The sequence below is a fragment of the Argentina silus genome (assembly GCF_951799395.1).
Source record: "Argentina silus genome assembly, chromosome: 12".
In the NCBI taxonomy this organism is placed as follows: Eukaryota; Metazoa; Chordata; class Actinopteri; order Argentiniformes; family Argentinidae; genus Argentina; species Argentina silus.
The window spans coordinates 8,638,039-8,660,683 of record NC_139666.1 but is presented as its reverse complement, the minus strand read 5'-3'; the positions used below and the strand labels follow the sequence as shown (position 1 = coordinate 8,660,683).

Sequence of the window (22,645 nt, the reverse complement as noted above, 5' to 3'; positions counted from 1 at the left end):
GGCCAGATTTGTCTCCCCACCCAGTCTAGAAGATAGTGGCCATTTCTGTCTGATATTGCTGCTGAGTGGCCTGCTTCTCACAGTTTCTCCACTTATCAGTGGTCATCTGTTTTCAGGCACAGTTGGGCTATTTCCTCTCCACTGTGTCTGTAACAGTAGATTAGCTAAGATAATGATGTCTGCTCCCTCTGCCACGGCCAGGCCACCACCATGCCCTGAGGGCATCTTGTGTGTCATGCCCTTGTGCTGTAGAGGTTAAGTGTGTGTGTGTGTGTGTGTGTGTGTGTGTGTGTGTGTGTGTGTGAGTGGGTGGGTAGGTGCACGCATGCATGTGCGCGTGTGTGTGTGTGTATCATGCCCTTGTGTTGTAGTCGATGTTGAATGTGTGTCTGAGACTAACTGTGTGTGTGTGTGTGTGTGTGTGTGTGTGTGTGTGTGTGTGTGTGTGTGTGTGTGTGTGTGTGTGTGTGTGTGTGTGTGTGTGTTCTCTCCTCCTCTCAGGGTCTGACCATGCTGTGTGAGACCATAGAGGAGTGCTGGGACCACGAGGCGGAGGCGCGTCTGTCGGCGGGCTGCGTGGAGGAGCGCGTGGTCCAGATGCAACGGATGACCAACGTCACCGCGCCGGAGGAGATCGTCACGGTCGTCACCATGGTCACCAACGTGGACTACCCGCCCAAAGAGTCCAGCCTATGACTAGGCTGAGGACCAATCAGGTTTCTGGAGAACCGGACCTCGGACTCAACTTCCTGAGCTAGCGAGCCACCGTCGATGACTCTGACGTTCGGATCTCGGTCACCGATTGTACGAAAGGTGGCGAAATGTTCACCCCGGGTGGACCCGCGTTCACGGAGAATCTCTGGTCTAAACTGGTTCCTGGTGCGTTTAGCAACACGTGTGCCTAAAGACTCACGCCAGGGTCCTTTTAACGTGTGTGAGGGCACGAGGGGCACGAACAGAAAACTAATCAGCCATCCCTCACTGGACGAACATTCACGTCCAGCACTCAACAACGGACAGTCATTTTAAAAGTTGACCTTCTGGCTGATATTTCTCTTTTTTAGCAAAAGAAAGGAAAATGTACTTCCTGGACATACTTCTTTTTTTTTTCTTTTTTTTTTTCTAAGAAAAGGAGGTGTGGACTGAGAGAAGAACCCCACACAAACACAGTTCATTTCATTTCAGTATATATATATAAAAAAAAAAAAAGGGCAACTTGGTTTTTAAACACATTTGCTGTTTTGTGTTTCTATGAATGACTATTGTAATGCCAATAAGAAAACAGCTTCTGAATGTCTGTGTATCGCTGCTGTACATATATCAACAGAGAGAGATAAACAGCGTAATCAAGGTTATTTATCCAGACCTGCCTCGCAGCATTTCTTTAGAATAACCATCAACCTCTCTCAACAAGGTATACCTCAGTTTCACATCCTACAAATAATGAATTTTCCTTGGTAACACTAAGACCACTACAGAACATTCAGAAAATGACATGTTTGGTATTGAAGCTTTTTCAAATTATGGGGAAAACTACTTTGAATATGCCAACGAAAAATGGCCATTCACAAACCAGTGTTTCTGCCTTCTTAATTTCTCTGTTTATGTATTTCTATGTTGCCCCTGCTATTCAAATGTGACTGTGAGCGTTGTTGTTTTTCCGGCAATTTTAGTCCTTTTTTAAACACGTTGAGAAGAATATCCCTGAAAATATGAATATATTAGAAAGAAAATAAATATTTAAAAGCACTTCCCTTTTTAGGTTTGCGGTGTCCACAGAATATTTAAGACGCATGCCTTTTGTTTTGTTTTGTTGTTTTTCTCTTCTTTTTTTTTTTCATTTATAAATTTTGAGCCTCTATTTAAAAAGCGTGTGACACTGACCCTTTTTGATTTTTAAACTGAAATGTCTACAATCCACTGTAATGATGTTGCGATTTCTCCCTTCCCTGTCTGTGGTACTTTCTGTTTGTAGTCTGCGATTTTCACCGTATTTCAATACGTCTCAGGAAACATACATCACTATATATATACGACCCCCCCCCCCCCTCTTTCTCTCTCTCTGCTTTGAGGCTCTCATTCTCGTGCCATTATTTGGTGACACCTTAGTCGAGGGGTGCATTCAAGAGGTCTTTGACAGTTGATCGTCTTCAGGTGTTAGTCTATGTAGAGGAATTCAGATCACAACTGGTGTTGTGCATTCATTGCTAATGTAGCCATCATGGAGTCTATGTGGTATGTTTTCCCTTCAACTATTGTATTACCCTCAACAACATGTGCTATTTTAGACACAGAAAAAGAAGACACAAAAAAGGCCAATTGCAGCTTTTAGGTGTGAGATGGGCAGATGCTTGCGGTTACGGTAACCCACTCTGAGGTGCTGAGTACCCGACCACGGAGATGCTCTGCTAGTATAGTAGTCCTGCTCTGGTACACGTTCCAGCTTTACTGGTGGCTCGGTTCTGTGCTTCTCTCCGTCAGACAGATCTTGTTATCCCACAAACGGAGAGACATTCAGGGATATATAACACTACACTTCTAAGCTTCTACTCAGTTAACTGTATGCAATCGAAGTTGGGACAAACACTTGGCACCAACTTTCACTTCACACTGTAGCGTTTATTTTTTCTTTTCTCTTTTTTTAAATCTATGAAATCAACTGTTTTGTTTATTCTCTGACTTAAGAACTGGTATACTCTCTGGCCACGGCAAGCACCATACGGACAGTTGCCAACTCTGTCGTGCAAGGACACGCAAGTCACGGACTCGCAGTGATCACAACAACTCCATGGGATCCTATGCTTCAGTAAGGGCCAGTCTAGATAGCATCCTTAGGACACCGTAGAGCTCAGAGGGCTCTTCATTCTCTGATTTGAGCTGCCTACGGAAGTCTATGCTGTTGCTAGCCTCTTTGTATCCAGAGCCATTCAGTGATATCTGGAGTGTAGATGCAATGGGAAGCCAACAGAGGAATCTCTAAAAAAAAAAAAAAAAAAAGCAGGGGAGTCAGATTTGCAAGCAACTGCTGCCATTTTGATATTACTCACTGTTATCTGTAGCACTAACGCTAAAGAGGAAAGTCAAATTAGCCGTGGTATATGGAAGACATTTTATATCCATATTTTATTCCACAATATCTTCTTTTCTTTTTTTAAAACTGCTGCTGTGCAAATGCTCTGTCCCCTGAACAAATGGTATCCCTCTGACCTCAAGATCGAGGCCCTGGTTTCTTTTACTGTATGTTAAACACAACTACATTACATGTTTCTTTGACACCATCTTGTTTATAAGGAGGCACATATTATATGAAATCTAGCCTACATTTTACCCCCTTTAACAAAAGCCAAACCCCCTCTATGACATTAGCAGATGACCTGATGGAAAATGCACAGTTATGTACATATGAATGTTGTTTTAGATTGTGATTTTAGCATGAGGTTGTTTTTTTTTGTTTTTTTTTATGGTCTCAAGGCGAAAAAGATAAGAAAAAATCCTTTATAATGTTAATATTCCAAAAAAAAAGATTTTAATGTTGTTTATTTTATATAATTGTATTTTAAATTGTTTTATTATTAATTTATGTCATGGCCCAAATGATGCTCACTTCCTTTTCTAGGAAGTAGTGTTGTTTAACACTTTACACACTAGTAAAGGCTCCTAGGATTGGCTCGTTGGTTACCTCAGACATCCCTGCTGGTGCCCAGCATGTCCACAACAGCGATCATCAGTGTTGAAGGCAGATCGTAACACGGTGGTGCAACGCAGTGGGAATACGAGCTGGGATTTCACCAGCAAATGGGGGGTTTCTTGTCATACTTTCATGTTATGGTGACACACTTTATTTCTCCATTACACAGTAGAATTGATGTCACTGATAACTGAGGTTTTGTGTTATCTATCTGCCGATTATTGTCATCGTAAGGCGTAAATAAATTGGCCATCCTACTATCAGAATAAACATGCCATCTTTTCCTTTGTTTTGCGAGTATTTAACAAACAGTTTCAGGGCTTGGTTGGAAGTGATTGTTAAGTATTGTACAGAAGAAATTGTATGCTATTTCTCCCCTTAAAAATAAAGTATAGTGACTGCTCTGCACAGTGTTCACTGTCTGTTTACTGTCTGTTTTTGTCATACTATTATAGAATCCCTATTTAGTATGAATCTGTTTGGTACAGTAGATTTCAGCACCCCAATGAAGTGTGTGTGTGCGTGTGTCTGTACGTGTGGCCAGTTCAGGAGGTTGAAACAGTATGGAACATTCAGATAGAAATGTGCAGTCTCAAACAGGAATGAGTGTCTAATGTGGAGTCATGTCAGCTCAAAAATCATATTTCTATCTGCAACGTTTGATATGTTTCACCTCGCTGAATGCAACCCAGGTGAACTGTCCTGTGAGCAATGAACTAAATGACTGTCACAACATTCATCTGATGTTTATCTGCAAACCCATGAATGTGCATAAGGCCATGAATGACTGTCACACCTGGGCTGATCTAGAGTGGAGCGACTGAGGGAATTGAACCGATTCATGCAGTTTTCCACTTATCTGCTTGAAGTTCAGAATGAGTGCTCTAATTCAGTAAGAATCTGTTGTAGATTTCAGCACCCCAATTACGTGGAGAGCTCCATCAGATCACTAGATGGCAGCAAAGCCCATTGAATGTCTAAAATACTCTTCCTAAATCTCTGGGATGTGTCCTAATGGCCCTTTAACTGGCCCTGCAGCAGACTCCCTACAATTAATCAAACATTGCGTGGTAGGAGAGGGGCGATGCATATGTTGATAATAGGGACAAACAATATTGTTAATCAAATGTGTTTTTCTACTGCAATACAACACTAACCGATGGAATGCATTTTATACCAGCAGGATGAGTAGATTCCGGTAGCATCCAGGAGGATTGTTATGTAGCTATGGGGGAAATTCACTATGATCCCTCTATGAACGTCTTATGAACCCATATTTGACACTCAGCTTGTTGTTATCAGAGTTGCTACACGATTTCATGGCTAGAATTTTGAATGTTGCTGCCCGCAGGAGCCACTGATTGACCAGCAAGAGTGGCAAAAGACAGGGTAGACTCGAGCATTGTTGCATGTAGAGTATTAATTGTTTTTATTGAGATGTACAGGACCAGAGGCTTCACTTATGAACCTTGTAAGTCCAACTTGGTGCATGCTGGGACACCCTTTTTTCCAAGCACCAGCTGTCGCGCAGGCGCAATGTGGCTCTCCCATCTTTCTATCCCAACAAGCCGAGAGAAATTTGGCAGTAGCACTGGGATCTCTTCAATCGTCTTTTTTCAAGGAATTTAAACCGAATCTTACACAATTTTTACATTTATGTATGCATGATCCTATCCAAGCATTATGTGGACTGTTAAAATAGAGGACTTGGCGATTGGGATATTTACAGAGGTGAATTTCTATCTAAGCCTTATTTTTTTCTGACTCTTGCTTCAGCAACAGACCTCTGCTTGGTCTCTGTGGCTCTGTCTCAGTTTTGGCCCTGGATCGACTCGACTGACATTTCTGGGAACAGGGGCTTCGATTCATGTTGTTTGCTCTGTTTTTAGCCAAAATATCGGTCCAGTGTGTGTCGTGATTTTTGCTCTATTTTTTTTGCAAAGGAAAGCTACAGAGGTAAGGGTACGATCAGTTTCCAAATTTGATCAAATGTGTAGCTTGCTAGCTTACTAGCTAGCTAAATTAGCTAGCCAACTAATGTTAGCTCAACGAAAAGCAATGAAATTATTAGCTTTTTTTGCCAAGCAGGACAACTAGTTCTGTTTCATCGACCTAGTCACTTGGGCATGAAAATTGGCTCTTGCAGTCTTTGTCGCGTATTATGTCATTCTAGCTGTCAGTGTCAGCTGTAGTAGCAACTATGCTAGCTAAGTTACACAATTTTGCATAAGAAAGCTAGCTAACTGTGCAGTGCCAAAACGAGCATCTTGGTTAGATGCTAAAAGTCATTTAGCAGATTATTTACTAGCGTTATTAGCTCAGCACCTTGACCAGAATCTTTAGTGCGTGTGCTGCCCCCACTGCATGTACTGTACTGTACTGTATCTTGCAATTGGTCTGTCCAATGTTGCATGCCTGTCCATAATTGTGTCACCTGTGGTCCATTTGCTTGAACAGTGTTTTTGTGGACCACAGGGAAGTTAATAACAATGCATGGATGTTCCCTGTTTGTTTATTTATTTTTCCTATATTGGGCTTTATTAGGTAACATGCATTTTTCATCTATTTTGCAAAGTCAGAATGTACTTGGTGCCCAATAAATTGATCCTTTTTAAGTTAAAGGCCTATATTGGGTATCTTTTTTCATTTATGATGGCAGAGAAGTGTAGTGTTTTTATTTGGGTTGTTAGTCTTGAACGTGACTAATTCTTCTGATATTGTTATGGACTGCTGTTTCTTTTATGAGTCTTGGTGCCATCTGCCTGCAAAGGCCACTGTAGCAAACTTCCTTTCTGACAGCGAATGAAATCTCAGCAGATTTATGAGACAGAGAAGAGAACAGAGCATTGCTACACTGTCGAGAGTGATGGTGGCTTGTCTTATTCAAACATAGAGGGGGAAATAACATGAAGCGACCATGTTTCATCCAGATTTGAATTGTGTGGGGTTCCTTCTCATTTAGATGGGCCAAACTGTATGCATGTCCAGGCTAGATAGTGTACTGTAGTGTCCTGGCTGACCATGATGTTTTTAACCTAGTGAAAGTTAATGGGATTCTGTAAATGAGGGGAAAAAATAATGCTGAAAGGATTGGTCCAGCAACTGAAAGCTCATAAATACTGTCGGAGGGAGATAGAGGTTGGCCCTCATATAGCACAACAATACATCCTGCTGCTTATTACTCTCCACCTTTCATAAATCCCATGTGTGGATGCTGCTGCTTAGCCCTTTCCCATTACAGCACCGTGACCAAAATCAATTCAATGACATAGGCCTAGGCTATACTATTTATGGGGGGTGTGGGGATCTTTCATGAGAGAGAGAGAGATGAAGAGAGAGAGAGAGAGAGAGAGAGAGAGAGGGGGGGGGTGCTCTCATCCCATGTTCTTTCATAAACAAACACTATGCTCCTGATATTGAGGTTCTGATGATCCTGATATTGAGGTTCTGCTGTTGCTTATGGGGTTAGTGTGTGTCTCATTTTAATCTGGTTAAAAGGTTCGTCTCATTAGCTCACCTGCTTCCCCATCTGGGAACACTGCGACTGTAACTACGTACCCTGATGATACATGTACAGTGATGCAATGCTTCGACATGAGTATAAATGAAAAAGGGTTGAGCTTGCTTTGTTTTTGTGTACAATACATCCCCTTTAACCATTCTAACATGACAATATTTCTGATATGCTCTGTGTGGCTATTCCAGGCCACATTTAGATCGTCTGTTCCATCTTTGCTGTGTCTTTTCTTAATCTGGCATTAGGTTGATTGTTTGTTCATAATATCACAAATGTGGAGATACTGTGTCTCTGAAACATTGGGTTAGGCCTGCATGCTGCCAAAATATTTGGCGCTGTTGAATCTACTACCGAACCTCCCACTCCCCTTCGGGACTGTGCTACCTTGCGTCCAAGACAGCCTGCCCTATTTTTCAACTCGCTCTGTTTCCCTCCCAGCTATGGAGCATTGGTGGAACACTGTAGAGCTCTGCACTCTCTTTTGTGGCTGATTTATCATCTGGAGGCAGTAGTAGCATATTCTGCAAATGTGCCTCAGCTTAGCGACAGAGGCAGAGTGAGCTACTATGGGGCCTGATAATGGCACTCGTTCAGCAGTTATTTCCATATAGGCTATAGCTCTGGTGATTTAGTTGAGATTGCCTTATCTGTTGTATCGCAATAATACACAGAACAATTGAACAGTGAAATCTGAATATCTGCTGTTCTCTCCCCTCTTTCAGAAAATCCCCAAAGGTGATGGTGCCACAGTGCTTCTACTATCACAGTTGTTCTAGCGTACAGTAGATGGAAACAATCTTGTGTTGACGTGCGCATGCTGTGATTTAGAACCAAGCCGTATGGTATTGGTATCCAGACGAAGGAGCCTGGTCTGCCTGCCTAGTGCCTAGCTTTAATTCCCAGCGTTTTCAGTGTTCCATGCTCGGGTGTGTGTGTGTGTGTGTGTGTGTGTGGATGAGTCATCTGTCAGAGCAGAGGAAATGCACAAGCGAGCTTGCGTGATTCACACTCTGTAATGCAATATCAGAGTGCTGCTCTTTATTTCGCCCCCCAGAGTTACGGATAAGTTATCTGACAGGCAGTTGAGACGACCCCCACCACCTTCCAGGAGACACGAAGGCTGTGGAGTGTCTCAGCTCTCTGGCCTTGGCAACCCTTGTGTTACTATACAGCTACTGTACAGTAGCACAAGCTGCACTCAATTGTCGATATAGGCTTGGGAAATTAAGAGCTTTCCTACATTTTCATTACCTGACGGAAGACCTCAAGACCTTTTTTGACGAAACGTTGCAAATAATCTACACGGGAGCATCGGCTTTTGTGCTGGTATTTTCTTTCTTTTCATGTGCTATTTTTGTACATTGCACTTGCAAATAACTTGGATGTGCATACAGTTTGTACACTACTAAGGCTAATTAGGCGCTGCTGTAATAGGCCTAGTCTTGCATGCCTACTTGGGTTTACCGGCAGAGGAAAGAGATTATGGTAGCAGTTGTCTTCCCTTGTGTTGGAGTAGCTTTATCAGGCTAATGCGTTGAGCTTGTAGTCATGACGAAATCACCATACCATTGGTCCAGCACGGATGTTACCGGGAACATACCGCTATAAGGCTTACTCATACTTAGACAGGCCTTTCACGGTGGTGGTGACTATCTACCCCCCATCCCCCATTTTAATCAAGCCTCTCGGCCAGTACCTTATGATGAGATCACCAGTGGCAACAAGATGGTAATATTCCCCCTGTGAATTCTTTATTAGTTTTCTGTCTGCGACAGCCATTTCTTGGGTAGGTGGATTTTGAAGGGCACAAGTATTTTTTTTAATATTCTTTTTTATTTTATTTTTTATGTTTCCCTCTTTTATTGTGTAATTTTTTTACCAGAGACGTGTGTTGTCTGTCATAGGAGTGGTTAAATATGGAGCCTATCTCATCTCATACCGTCAGACATATGTCTTTGATCTTATATCATCAGAAATATGTCTTCCATCTCATATCATCAAAAATCTTTTATGCTGTTGTATAATTGGCTTATATTCAATAGCTGTTAGAATGTCTAAATGACATACAAGGCATGCAGTTCATAACAAGGTTGTCTTCATGACTAGGCTATTTCTTACAAAGAAATAATGGCATTGCATTTTCACATCATCTTTGCAAAACTATGCTAGATTGTGTCTTGTCTTTGATTCTGTTAGAACATCAAAGAAATACTGAAGTCATCTGATGCTGAGTATTTAAATTATTTAGTGAACTAAGGTTCTTGTGTGAGACTGTCTGTGTGATATATTTGATAGAGAATGATACGTTTGACCGTGTTTCTCTTGTGTTTCTCACAGGTAGGAGTGTAAGGGACAGTGGAGGTCTAATCTGTTACCTACACTGGGATGATGGAGTTCTGATGGAACCTGCAATGATGAGGATCTACAAGGAGGCAGTGGCAGTTGGCACCCGCCGTAGCTCTCTTCATCACTGATGAAATCCATCCCAACTTTTTCAACACTAGCTTCTCTGAACGGACAACACAACTCCATCGGCTTGTGAGAAAGGTAGCCGGCCTGGGCAACTCTACTGCCAGCAGTTCACACTCACTACCCAATCAGATGCCCCCTGGTCCCGTCAACATGGCCTGTTCTCATAGACATTGACGATGACTGTGTTTTGAACATGCAGATATCTATGAGGACGGGGACAAAGGGCCACAAAGGTCTGGTTCCCCTGTAAACCTGCCTTCTTAAGGCGCGGCTGCCAACAGTTCCATCAACCCAGCAAAGCTGAAGCAGCGCATCATCTCTTGGTTGGTCAGTTCAGTCCTGAGAGACCCCAGGATGACGAGGCGCAGTACTCTGAGCTCTCTGACAGACTTGTGATACTCTCACACGGGTGGAGCCTAGTAGTGTGGAGCTAAGGACAATGGACAGAACAAGGAGGTACGAGGGGCTGTGTGCTGAGGGGAAGCCGCCCCTAGCTGTAGTCCCTATTGGCTGGCAGAGGAGGATGCACCACAGCGGGGTAGTCTACATAAGGTAAGACCTATGCTGTGGTTCACCATCTCCAGTGTTCATTTTTGAATCGTCAATACGATGTGGTTGCTACAATAATGACAATGTTATTACAATGTTATTACACAGGTACTAGTGGCATTGAGGCATCGTAATGTAAAATAGATATATTGTTACCCATATTTATTCCCTGTTCTTTTTGTTCTCTGGTAATCACCAGGTGTGCATTTTACCCTTTCAATTGTCTTTTTCATTGTTATTCTCGAAGATGTAGGACTGTGTCTTGTTATATTTAGGATGTGACCTTTATTGCAAGACATAAAAACTCCTTTCTAAGCATTTTCAGTCGAAAAACAGTGGAGGTGTTGTCTGCTGTATAAGTAGTGTTTCAATACCAGAGCCAGTCGACCATAACACCTTCCAGAGAGTGTAATATTGCCTTGCTTTCATATATTCTCTCTCCAGTGGGTAGATCTGGGCTACATGGCCTTGAGGAGGGACATATATGAGAACAGAGACTGTCCCATATAGAGAGAATTGTGTTCTGGTCTTAACTGTGGAAGTCTGACAGATCCTGTGTTTTATGGCACCATAATTCCCACACAAGCCAAGCTTCCTCTCTCCCTCCTGCTTTCTTCGAGAATTGCCTTTGTGAAGCATGCTGTATAATGAATGCGCTTTCCTCCAGAACTAGCCCAGGCCTTTTAACAGGATGATACTCTCAGTGCCAATACGAAGGTTACACTGTCACTATGTCATGGTGGCATAGTGCTCCTATGGTTTTGTCATGATGGATTGTGTTTGTCTGATTGATTGACTTTAACCAGTGCGTTCCACATCATGTCTTTAATGCAGTCTTGGCTGTGTCGTGCTATACTATTACAGTTATCATTCTCTCCTCCTCCACCCAGTCCCAGTGGCTCAGTGCTGGCTTGTCTGGAGCAAGTGAAGGGCTACCTGCTGACAGATGGCACCTGCAAGTGTGGTTTGGAATGTCCTCTCATCATTCATAAGGTGAGCTCCTGGTTGTGGTTATGCCACTTGGGTATGTGTTGGAACCACCCCTGATGGATACATTCAGAAATAGGCCTGCTTATCAACACATGTATTGATCTTTGTAGCTGCACACTATAACACTGATTTGAGAGGCCAACATTGCATTTTGAGAGGGTCAAATCTGACACATACATACTGTTTATTGATCACAGAAGCCTAGCCACACACACTTGCCCAACCACCCTCTCTCCCCTCAGATATTCAACTTTGACCCTGGGGCAGCTGTCAAGCAGAGGACGGCTGAGGACGCCCGTGCCGATGCTGACGTCACCAAGCTGTGTATCCACAAGAGGAAGATCATCGCCGTGGCAACCCTGCACAGGAGTATGGAGTCGCAGCACCTTCAAAGTGGTGGCACTGGTATGTGTGAGGGACTTGTTGATGCTGAATATCGATATCTGAAATAGCTGATCAAGCTCTGAAATTCACACCATTTCTATCGACATAACGACACCGTTCAACAGCGATGTAAGCAATAGTCTTCCTGTCTTCCTGCCATTTCAGCTGCACAAATGTCACGTAACACAAATGGTATGACAATCTCTGTAATCTCAGCCACACCAAGATTTTAGAATGAAAGACAATATCTTTTTGACGGATTGAGCAAGCTCAGAGGTGCTCTGTTCTTTGTGCAAAATTGTTTACAGCATAGGGCTGCTCTGTGCATTCTGCCCTGTCAGCATTGTGTTTACATTTTTAAAAGAGAAGCGAAAATGTCACATTGCAGGACACATATATCAAACCAAACCTATCAAGCTAGATTCTATTTTCATGGTTTTCAGTCAGCAGCTTTTTTTCTTTGTCTTTTACTCAGGGATATGACTTTGTGTCAATCCAACAATCTCTCATTCTCTTAGCAATATTTAAGGGCTGTACTTCAAGATGAAGTTTTGTTTCCTGTTTGTTTTCTAGGCCCTCTTCCTGGGGTTCCCCTGAGTCATCCAGCAATAAGGAATAATATGCATGATGGTCCACCAAGTTCTATGGCGCTTGACAGCAAGAATCCCTACAAGATGGCTGGTCATGGTCAACGGTACCATCAACACGAGATGGGCTCTCCGCCTCTGAGGGATCCCTATGGAGGTTACAGCAGGACGAGGCTGGGCGGGAACGATCACAGCAGTCAGAGGTCGTCACCGTATCGCAGCCGTCACAGTGTCCTCCTCAGCCCCCCCTCCTCCTCCTCCGCCTCATGTGGCTCACAGCATTATGGGGACGGGACCCCGTCCCCTCGGACTGAAACCCTGGGGAGTCCTCCTGACCCCTCGTTGCTTGGTTTCCATGGAGCCTGCAGCCCGGGTTCTGTCCATATGAATGGGGAGCGTTTCATCCCTCTGTCACCCTCCAGCATCCTCCTCCATGGCTCCCCCTCAGCCGCCCAGCCCTCGTGTGCCATGGCGGGCAGGACTAATGTCCCCCTCTCCCCTAACATCAACGCCAAAAGCCCCAATATGCAGAAGCCCCCCTGTAGCTACCCCCACAATGTGGACTATCAACATAAGCTTCAGTCTGCATGCCACCCACAGCCACACCTGTCCATGTCTCAGTCCCAGCTCCCTCCCTGCATCCTGCAGAAGAAGCAGGTGACCACCTCTGAGAAGGACCCTCTCGGTATCCTGGATCCCATCCCTAGCAAAGCTCCCTGCCACGATCCCTCCTTAATGCCAAATCCACCTGGCCTCCAACACAACAATGCCCAATCTCAGGTTCCATCGATGAATGTAAGCATCCCACCTCCCACCACTGTCCCGTTGCCTAGCAACCTCCCATTGCCAACTGCCAAGTCTGGACTTGCTGGGCATGCCCAGAGGGTCCACCAGCAGCACCTTACCCCCTCATCTGTCTCATCCTCACCCATTATGTCCCCAGTGCATAACCATATGGCTGGGCCTGGTCTGGCGAGGATGGAGGAGTCACCGCACCGCTCACGTTGCTCCTCCACTTCCTCTGACCACGGGGGTTACGGGGCTCACCCTGCAGGACTCCAAGGGCTCAGTGGGGGTTCAAAGCTTCCCTCCCGGTCCCCTCGACCGTCCATGCCCCCAGGTACTGCGTACAAGCTGGATACACTCCACCATCACTTGAAGGAAGCCCCTAACCATCTACCAGGGGGGATGAACAGTGGTCTAAGCAGGCATCCCAGCAGCATGTGCCCGCCAACCTCTGGATCCGATGGTGTCCTTCAGAGGAATCACTCGGTAGGAATGCCACTTAGCCCACTGCTAGAGCAGCAGAGTCAGAATCCCTCCTCCTTCCCAGCCAGTAGTCTCCTGTCAGCAGCAGCCAAAGCACAGCTAGTAAATCAAAAAACGCATACAGACAGCACGGGGGCGGTAGGAGCAGCAGAGGCTCGTGGCAGCACCATGGGACAGCCAGGGCTGGTGGGTGGGGGGAACCAGGACGGACACGGCAGCACTTTAAACCCAAGGTATCTATCTAATCCTGGGCCGCCGGTGAGCGAAGCTCAGAGCGGGAGAGCTGCGCTAAGAGACAAACTCATGGCGCAACAGAGAGAGGCGCTTCGCAAGCGTAAACAGCCCATTGACGGCAGTGGTAACAACGACATGTCCTTTAGCATGCTCAAGCATCAGCTTAGTGGCTCTGGTTCTGGCTCTAGTTCCTCTGGCTATCCAGAGCCTTTGAGGAGAGCTCTGCAGCAGGGTGGTGGTGTTATGCCCCCAAACACCTCCATGGCCCAGCTGCTCCAGTCCATGAGCCACCACCCGAGTCCCCACAATGGGCCAATGAGCCATCCGAGTGCCCACAATGGACTGATCAGCCACCAGAGTGCCCACAATGGGCTGAACCATGTGGGTCACCACAGTCCTGCCAGGTCTGGCAAATCTCCCTTCATGGAGGAAGCTGTGGCTCAGATGTCAACTCTGCAGGGTCTGGAGGGACCTCATCAACTCCAGGGCAGGATGGAGGTTCCCAGCTACCATAACGTCAACAGCGAAGGTCAGAACGCAGGCCAGGACCTCAACAGTATGGAGCAGTTCGCAGGGCCTATGAACCACCAGATGCAGGACCCTGCTGCCTTTGCTGGGAACTTTGGGCTGCCATTGGGCTATGGTGGGCACGGAGCCATGGGGTCCATGGGCAACCCAAACCCTCACCAGCAGCAACAGCAGTTTGGACACTATCAGAAACCACCCCAGGGGCCAGGCCCCCCTCACTTCAGAGGCAGGGCAGGATTGTCGGCCATGGTCTCCAATGGTGGTGTCCACGCCCTCTCTGAGTCGGGTAAGCAGGTGTTTTTTCTTCTCAATGCAACATGGAGTAGGCTTTTTTTTAATTAGTTTTTTTTTACCGAATGGATATTAGCCTACCATCTTTTTTTGCATTACCTCACATACCTCATATGATGATTTTCAACTCTTTGCCCCGACTGTATCATTCAATAATGGTCCATGTTTTCAACCTTTCTTTTTGCTCCTACTCTCTCTAAGAATCTGTCAGCATGGAACTATCAGACCGCAAAACATCTTCAGCTGCTGCACCACAGCCAAATAAAACTGAGCTATTTTAAGCCCAGGCAAAGAGTCCTTTAAAGATGTAAACCTTATACAAGCAGCAACATGATGAAAAAAAAAAAACGTAAAGCAACTCTTACATCTGACCCAACCATGTCTGCTTCTTGGATGTTTTCTTTTTATGGTTTCACTTTTCCAACACATTTTTGAGCAAAAAAAAAAAAAAAAAAGTCATGTTTTTACCACAATGCTTTGACCTGACATCCAACTCTCTCTCCACTCTCCTGTTATCATGATATTTCTTTTTTCTTTGTGTCCAAAAAGTCAGGTGTAATTACTTGGATAGTTTTAAAGACTAGAGCGACTATTTATAGTCTACTGTTACAGTTTTAACACTGTAGAGAGATTATGTATCATGCCAGTAGATATTTTACTGTAACCAATAGTCTACTATAGTACATTACATTAGTTAACCCAACCATGTGGACAGATGTGAGACCTCAGTGTAGTGGAAAGCACTCCTTGGTGGAATGCCCTCTGTGGTCTGAATGCCTCTGCTTTGCCAAGGGTGACAGTCTGTGACGGAGCACCCAAGAGCCACTAGCCACGCGTCACTGGTTTGTGTATCAAAGGGCTGTGTGCGTCCTCTTGGCTGATGGTACTGTCTCTGTGTCCTCGAGCTAGCCTTCACTAACCTACATTCACACTCTCAGAGACAGAGAGAGAGAGAGAGAGAGAGAGAGAGAAAGAAAGAAAGAAGGATGGGGGTCGAAGGGGGAGTCACAGTCAATACGAGAGCCCTGGCTTTAGTAAACAAGTAGACACTTAGTATTGATCCAAGTGTTGAGCTGGGTGCTTGAGACTAACGTTTTGAGGTTGTTGGGAGGATGAGAGGGTCATGAGCTGTGGCACCAGATGAAAATAATTATTATTTCTGTCACATTTCTTTTTATGTTTAGGCAATACAATCAAAGGAAAGACTGACAATGACTTTTGGATGCAAATTTTTCTCAGAGCTAGTTTGATGATATGACGTACAGTCGATTCCTGATGTATGCAATGGTGTGGGCCTGTTGCAATAAACAAAGCAGAGGATAGAAAATGTAGGCCCTAGATAGTAAAGGAAAATAATGTAATTGAATTGGAACTTGCGAGTTGCACTCGACTTGAGTTTATTAATGTGTGTTTATCAGGAGTCGACTGTATGTAGACAGGTGACAGTTCACAGTATTCGGTGAATCATGCGTTTTTAAGGTGGATTTTGTATTTAATGTGTATTTTTACCACAGATGAGATGTCACAAAGTTCCCAGAGAGTAGGGAATGGTGTTCTTGTACCTGGATAAACAGTTCCCTTACCAGTGACAGACATGCCACACCACACGTCCTTAAACATGGGATGCATTTCTGTTTCGATACAGGAGCTCCACACAAATGATCACATTCACTTCGTGTCCAAGCTCTGTGGATTCAGCCAATATCCTCCGAAACCCCAAGTTAGCGGATCATGGTGGCTACTGGCTACTTTGTTGAGGTTTGTCATCTGCTTTTGAAAATGAACCTTTATTTGACTAGCTCCTAATTGTGCCCCTGATTGTTGACTACTGTTGGCTACTTCTCCTGTCCTGTACTAGCCTATAGCCACTTGCTGACGCGGTGTTGTGAGGTAAGGTATATGGATTTCCCTCTATGACTGGAAGTTGTAGAGATGTACGTCCAAGCTTTGATATATCCCCATTGATTTCTCTTGATTTAAAGTGTCAGGGGCTACCCTCTTATCAAATAGAGCTGTAATTGGTCCTTATTTCAGGGAGGCTCGTCTGAACCACAGTAAGCCCTTTGATTTCTGTTTATTCCTAATTTCTTGTTTTCTGTTATTTTTTGTATCATTATTTCAATCAATGGCTGCTCAGGGCTCCACAAATTGGGCTTGTTTTTTGTTTTTGTTTAGCTTTTTTCACACCCACACCACTCACTTTCACTGTCTCTGCATTTTAAATATAGCACACCTTCTGCTATCACGGATAGGCCTGATTGTCTTATTTGGAATGACTTCACTCTCACCAAACACATCTATTCAATCACTGTGCTATCTCTGTTTGTCAGTCCCTTCACCGCACTGCTCCTCCTCACATAGAATCCTCACACTTTTAGGTGGGCGACCCTCACGATCATGCAGTGTTCCTCTGATTGTCCCTGAGATGTTTCCTTGTCTCTGGAAAATCTCAAAATCAGCTGGCAGCAGAACTGTCCTCATGATCCAGTCTCCCTCTCCCCTTCCACTCACTTAATAACTGTCCATTCTCACATCCCTCTTATGCTTCTTTCTTTGCCATCCCTCTCTCACTCCTCTCTCTCCCTCTCTTTTTCCTTTTTACACAGGTGAGGTCAGTTCTCTGAGTCGTGATCTAAGGCAGGCCCAAGAGGACAGTCTCCAGTCGCTCATCAGGAACAGCCACCCGCTGCAGCACCAGAGACAGCTGAGACTACAGCCAGAGCAGCAGCTTGGTCAGGGCCAGGGCCAGCCTCTGCCCCAGGGTCGGCACATGTTCTTGGGCCAAGGCTCCCACCCTGATGCTCCCCTCCCTGGTGGTGCCTCCTCCAGCCCTATGAACAGCCTCCTTCAGAGCTTCCAGGTCAGATAGTCAAGAGATTCGCTTTCCGAAGAGATTCGCTTTCCCATTGTGCAGGGGTCTTCACCCTTGTGTTCAATACCATTGCTTGTTACCAGTGTATGCCCTTTTGAAACATGATTTATCCATCTGTCCTTTACAGGTCGGTTTTCCTGAGAGAGTGTCACTCCCCAACGGAACAATGATCAGTCGACCTGGGATCATGTCTCCACTTGATGCCATTTGCCCCCAGGACCCCCAGCTAGAATACCAAACTGCCCACGGTCATCATGGTGGGGGTGGGGGTGGGGGTGGTGGTGGGGCTGAAGTCATTGACTCCATCCACCAGGCGGCAGTGGGCAAGGCCAGCAAGATCACGTCAATGGGCGATAGTGGACCGTTCACCAGCTCTGTTGTTGGTGAGCCCCTCAACCTCTCCAATGGTGTTAGCTCAGTCATCCACGCCCCCCTCCACTATCCTCCGGAGCCAGAGATGGAGCCTCGCCAACGGAAGCCCAGGGTGGCTCGGTCCCGCAAGAAGACCCCCGAACGGAACAACCTCTCCCCTGCTGCTATGGAGGCTCCCCCGACCACCCGATTTCGCACCCCCCGCCGCAGTACCCAGAAGAGACAGTGGGGCGGGGAGGCTGAGGGACAGGAACAGCAGGGTCTGTGGTATAGCGATGACCTCCTCCATCAGCGCTCTCAGGTCCTAATGGGGAACGGCTTCTCCTCCTCCTACGCAGCAGCAGAGATGCTCAAAGGTCCTGGCCACTCAGGCCCTCAGGAGCATGCCCCGCCCCCACCCACACCCCCATTCCAGTTCAGTAGCCTGTATCCTAAAAGCAGCCTGTACGCCCATATGAACGGCAGCAGGGGCCCCTCTGCGGGAAGGCTACATCCTAGACACGCCCAGGCCCCCGCAGGCTCCTCCTCTGGTCCAGAGGGCCACTTCCCTAAGGACTACAGCCTCTACAACGGGCACTCGAATGGACACCTCAATGGCCACTACAATGGGCATTACAACGGGCACCTAAATGGACACTCCTCTGATGTCAGGGGCCTGAGCAGTGAGGAGGACCTGCGGCCTGCAGACCTGTCTGCCACCAGTGAGGTTTTCCACCACAGGCCAAGAACACACCCCCACCCGGGAGAGTTACTCTGGGGGCAGGGCAAAGGCTTTCCCCCATGGCATGGGAAGATGGGGAACGAGGGGCACATATACCCCCCTGGCATGCTCAATAGCATACAGGGCAAGGTGAGATTACTCTATATTCAGTATTTTAGTTAGTGATTATTATCCAGAATAATAAGGAAGTGTAGGTTGAATTCTGTGTAGGTTGAATCCCTGAATTCCATTTTCAGTTTGAACCACATTTTCAGCTGAAACTTCCTCTTCAGTAGGAGTCTTCATTCTAGTTTATTTTAATGATGGCAGGATAATAGTTGGTATAAGACGGGAGAATGTTGGAAAGTGCTGCTTAGGCATGAAGTGTTTCCTGAAAGGTATTCATCTTAAGAATTCCTCACAAAGAAGATGACAGGGAGAGAGGGAGGAACTCACACAGTGTTCTGAATTCAAAAACACCCGATTCTGCTCTGCTCTGCAGCGCTGTCAAAGGCCTCAGAGAGACGTGAGAGAGAATTAACATCAGGGTAACAGCATAATGGGTTTGACACCATCCCAGAGGTCGCTGCTACACTGTTGTTCACCTGCCTGTCTGCATCCATCGCTGGAATTTATTCACTGCCTATTGTGCTTTGCTTTAGTTTGTTTCGTTTTATTATTTATTTATAATGTTTATTATTTTTAAAGGTTACTGTTCATGCAATTAAATGGGAATATGTTCAATGAAGCAAAATGTTAGGGGAATATGGACTGTGTGAATGTTGTTCTTATTTAATTTCGTCTCCTGGTTGTTTGACCCATATAGGCTACGGTAGTTTGACATGACTTGATTATTATTTTACCTTTTCAACCAGTCCTTTTTACTGTGGCTCTATGCTTTTTTGGACTGCAGCATATCTAGACAGTGGTGGAGGAACCTGTTTCACACCTAGGTTTAGGTGTGTTGAGCTTTTTTAAAATCAGTCTGCTCTTGGATAGACGTGTTTTGCCGATAAGCAATTAGGAAGGGGAAGAAAAAGATGTTGCTCTTTTTAATTTGGAGTTCATTAGATAGAGATGTTGCTTAGCTCTTTGTCTATTTCCTTTTGTTAATTAAAGTACCCTAGCGTGCCGTTTGTCATTTAGAAAATAAGGCTTTAATTGAAGTTGGGTCATAATGGTTAAGAAGTGTGAAATTAAGTCGTTGGCATTGGCCTGAATCATTGTGCAAACTTATTTAGAAGATCTGTCCCGCGGAACATTTAGCATGCCTTTCTATATTGTCTTCTTCTGCAGTGCCTATAAAGTTGTAATTAATTATGATTATGAACCCACATGAAGGCTCAGGATCATATGGTTGCCTTGTTGGTCACCCTTTCTGAGGTCAGAACATCAGATGCCGTTGCATAGGCCTACACACAATGCTGCCTGATTTGAAATAGTTGGGAAATGTACATAGGCTTGTAGTTATGCGTTCATGTCCACAGGCTAATGTACTTTTGGGAGGGCTGTTGTTTCACTTTGCTACGTAGCTCTGACTCTAGCTAACGTTGTTTATTTGTCCTCAGGTAGAGCCAGAGAAGTTCCCGAGGACACTAACAGAGGATCTGGCAGCACGACACAAAGCAAAAATTCACAGAAAGTAGGTTACCTGGTTATGCTCTAATCAGCTGCTTCCATCCTTGTATTATGTCATTTTCTTTGTAAAAGATTAGAATATTATACAATACAATATGTTCTCTTTCTTACAGTGGTGGGAAAATGAATAACCACTTAGAGGCTGCTATACAGGAGGCCATGAGTGAGCTGGACAAAATGACTGGCAATGTGAGTATCCTGATAGATTGAGGGTAGATTCATTGTGTGTACACTGTATCCAGATGTTATGTACGCCTTTGTAGATGTGACATGTTTACATGTTGTCTATCTAAATATGCTGTTCCCTCTTTTTCCGTTTCCGAGGTGCATCAGATGTCACAGAGAGACAGACCAGTCAAGACCCCTAAACCCAAGAGGAGGAAGATCTCCAGATGACAGTGAATGTGTGGAGTTGCTACTCCAGTGGATCTCAGCTTGGCTCTCACACTCCTAATTCTCTCTACTGGTGCTACAATCAAAGAGAAACAACCAACACTCCTTCACCACAACCACTACCAAGACACTCACAATTAAAGTACAGTACAAGACAAAATGGAGGAGCCAAGCTGAAGATGGTAGTTGTGACATATCCACAGCTAATGCGTTTTTATGAAAGATGATCGAAAATCCTATTATGAGAATAGTTGGTCCAAATATTTCTGATGCATTTTAGATTATGTACTGTACATAAACAAAGGAAAACTATTATATTCAGTGATTAATTGTATATATTGGTCAGTATTATCATGGATGAGCTAACTTAATGCTCATCATCAAATGTACATATCAATAGAAAACTATATGTTTCTCCTTTTTACTTCACACAAAACAGTGTGACCAGGCTTGTTTAATTTTTTTCAAAAGAAAAGCAGTATAAAGGCTTTTTTTCTTCTTTTTTTTTTTAAACAAATCCATTGAAAGCATTGAACAGTTGAGGGAATATAGGCCTATATTTTACTGGTAGAAATACAAAGTCAATCAGTAGACTTTGGGATAAATCTATATTCTTTGTCCAGACATAGGACGTGCAAATACTTCCTCTTACTGCATATCTGTTTTTCCATGTTTTTTTGAATGTATGTACTGTAATTGACCACTTCATCCAAGAAAAGAAAAAGCCATCGATGGACAGAGCCTAAAATATGCCTCTTTTAATTTATTAAATCGTTATTTGTACTCCTAAAGTAAAAATTTATTTTCTCTGAATATTTTTGATAAAACAGATTTCCTGTGTTACATCTGCAAAAAGACTTTAACAGTATGAGTGTTTGTGTTCATTTTTAAAAGAGTAAAACTATTGTAGTATTAAGTGTAGACCTGTTTGTATGGTGTACATGCATTCTGAAGATTAGTAATTCAATATCAAGTACAGTTTTATGATATGGTTCTGCCTCTAGAGTTTAATTTGAATGGCACAAAAAGTATGAAAGCCATTTATTTTGTGTATTAATTAAATCATGTTGATGAGCATTGCTCAGTGTTTTACCCTTGAATGTGTTCTTTCATGGGTCAAAATGCCTTAAAAGTGTTGTTAACTGCACATTGAGAGAATATCAGCATACACATTGTTTTTCCTTGCCCTGCAAAGCAAGTTTAAATGATCCAAGAAAGTATAAAAGTGGACTTTTGATCAGAGCCTTATATTGAATACTACAACCCTTAGCTGCCAAAGCTATACCATATAACAGGTTTGGAATTTTGGTTTATATTAGTGACCTTTTAGTGGCCTTATTTTCTTTATTTCATTGTTTTGTTTTTCGTTGTTGTTGCTTTTGTACTTGTTATAAGTTATTTATAAATGAGACCCATATTTATTTGTAGATATACATACAATGATTAGCAATAATACTAATAAGAGTTGAACACTCTGTCTGAAAAGCCTTAGAGTATTATATATTTTTCTCTCAAAACAGAGGAACAGCCTATACAGTATATGGATGAATATTCAGTCAGTGGTCATAAATTCAGTAAATGTATATATGTGTGTTTATTTAAAAGTGTACATTTTTGGCCACAAACAGTATTTCCTGTATATCCTATGAAAAGCTCTAAGCCAGTCCATAAGTCATTTTAGTTTTACATTATGATCTCAAAATATTTTTCTGTTGTGTATGCCTGTTCATGATGAAAGAACAATGTGTTACATTACATGTAAGTTATTAATGTCTTCCATGGTTTTCTACTGCCTCTGTCTGCCTAGAGTGGTTGGTTTCTCCATTGCAGTGATCATGGGTGATTGTGTTTGTATGAAATAAACGTTTTGCCCTCTTACTGAAAAACAAATATTTTGTCCTTATACCTTTTTCATCAGATTATATATTTATTGAAGATGGTTTATTTGTGCTATACTTTGTTAATCTACCACATCAAGTCTGATAAATGTGGTACATTGAATTCCTTTGTCTATTCCTATAAAGCAGAAAGGTTTTACATTTGGAAAACTTATACCTGAAATTACAGGTAGTGAGAGGTGGCTATTATGTTTCCCTTCAAAATCTTTACTTGGTGTTAGTCCCAAAGGAATGTTGAAATCGGACTATTATTACTAGCATTG

General features: G+C 43.9%; 2 protein-coding genes across 2 annotated transcripts in view; both read left to right on the top strand.

The window, feature by feature from the left end:
* acvr2aa (activin A receptor type 2Aa) overlaps window positions 1-4,101 on the top strand; it is a 33,069-nt gene extending 28,968 nt beyond the window's left edge. Inside the window, exon 11 of the mRNA XM_083681608.1 lies at window positions 502-4,101. Coding sequence (XP_083537734.1) covers window positions 502-696 — 195 coding nt within the window. The 3' untranslated portion in view covers window positions 697-4,101. The remainder of the gene's footprint in view (window positions 1-501) is intronic.
* Window positions 772-22,353, top strand: LOC310813238 (methyl-CpG-binding domain protein 5-like; the record flags this gene model as incomplete). The annotated part of the gene is made up of 12 exons (XM_083682101.1): window positions 772-934; window positions 9,543-9,659; window positions 9,877-9,910; window positions 10,098-10,229; window positions 11,117-11,219; window positions 11,459-11,621; window positions 12,174-14,504; window positions 17,116-17,369; window positions 17,509-18,603; window positions 20,022-20,095; window positions 20,205-20,280; window positions 20,416-22,353. 12 exons carry the CDS (start codon window positions 772-774, stop codon window positions 20,485-20,487), a joined length of 4,614 nt encoding a protein of 1,537 aa, XP_083538227.1. The 3' UTR covers window positions 20,488-22,353.
* Between the last annotated feature and the right edge of the window lie 292 nt (window positions 22,354-22,645).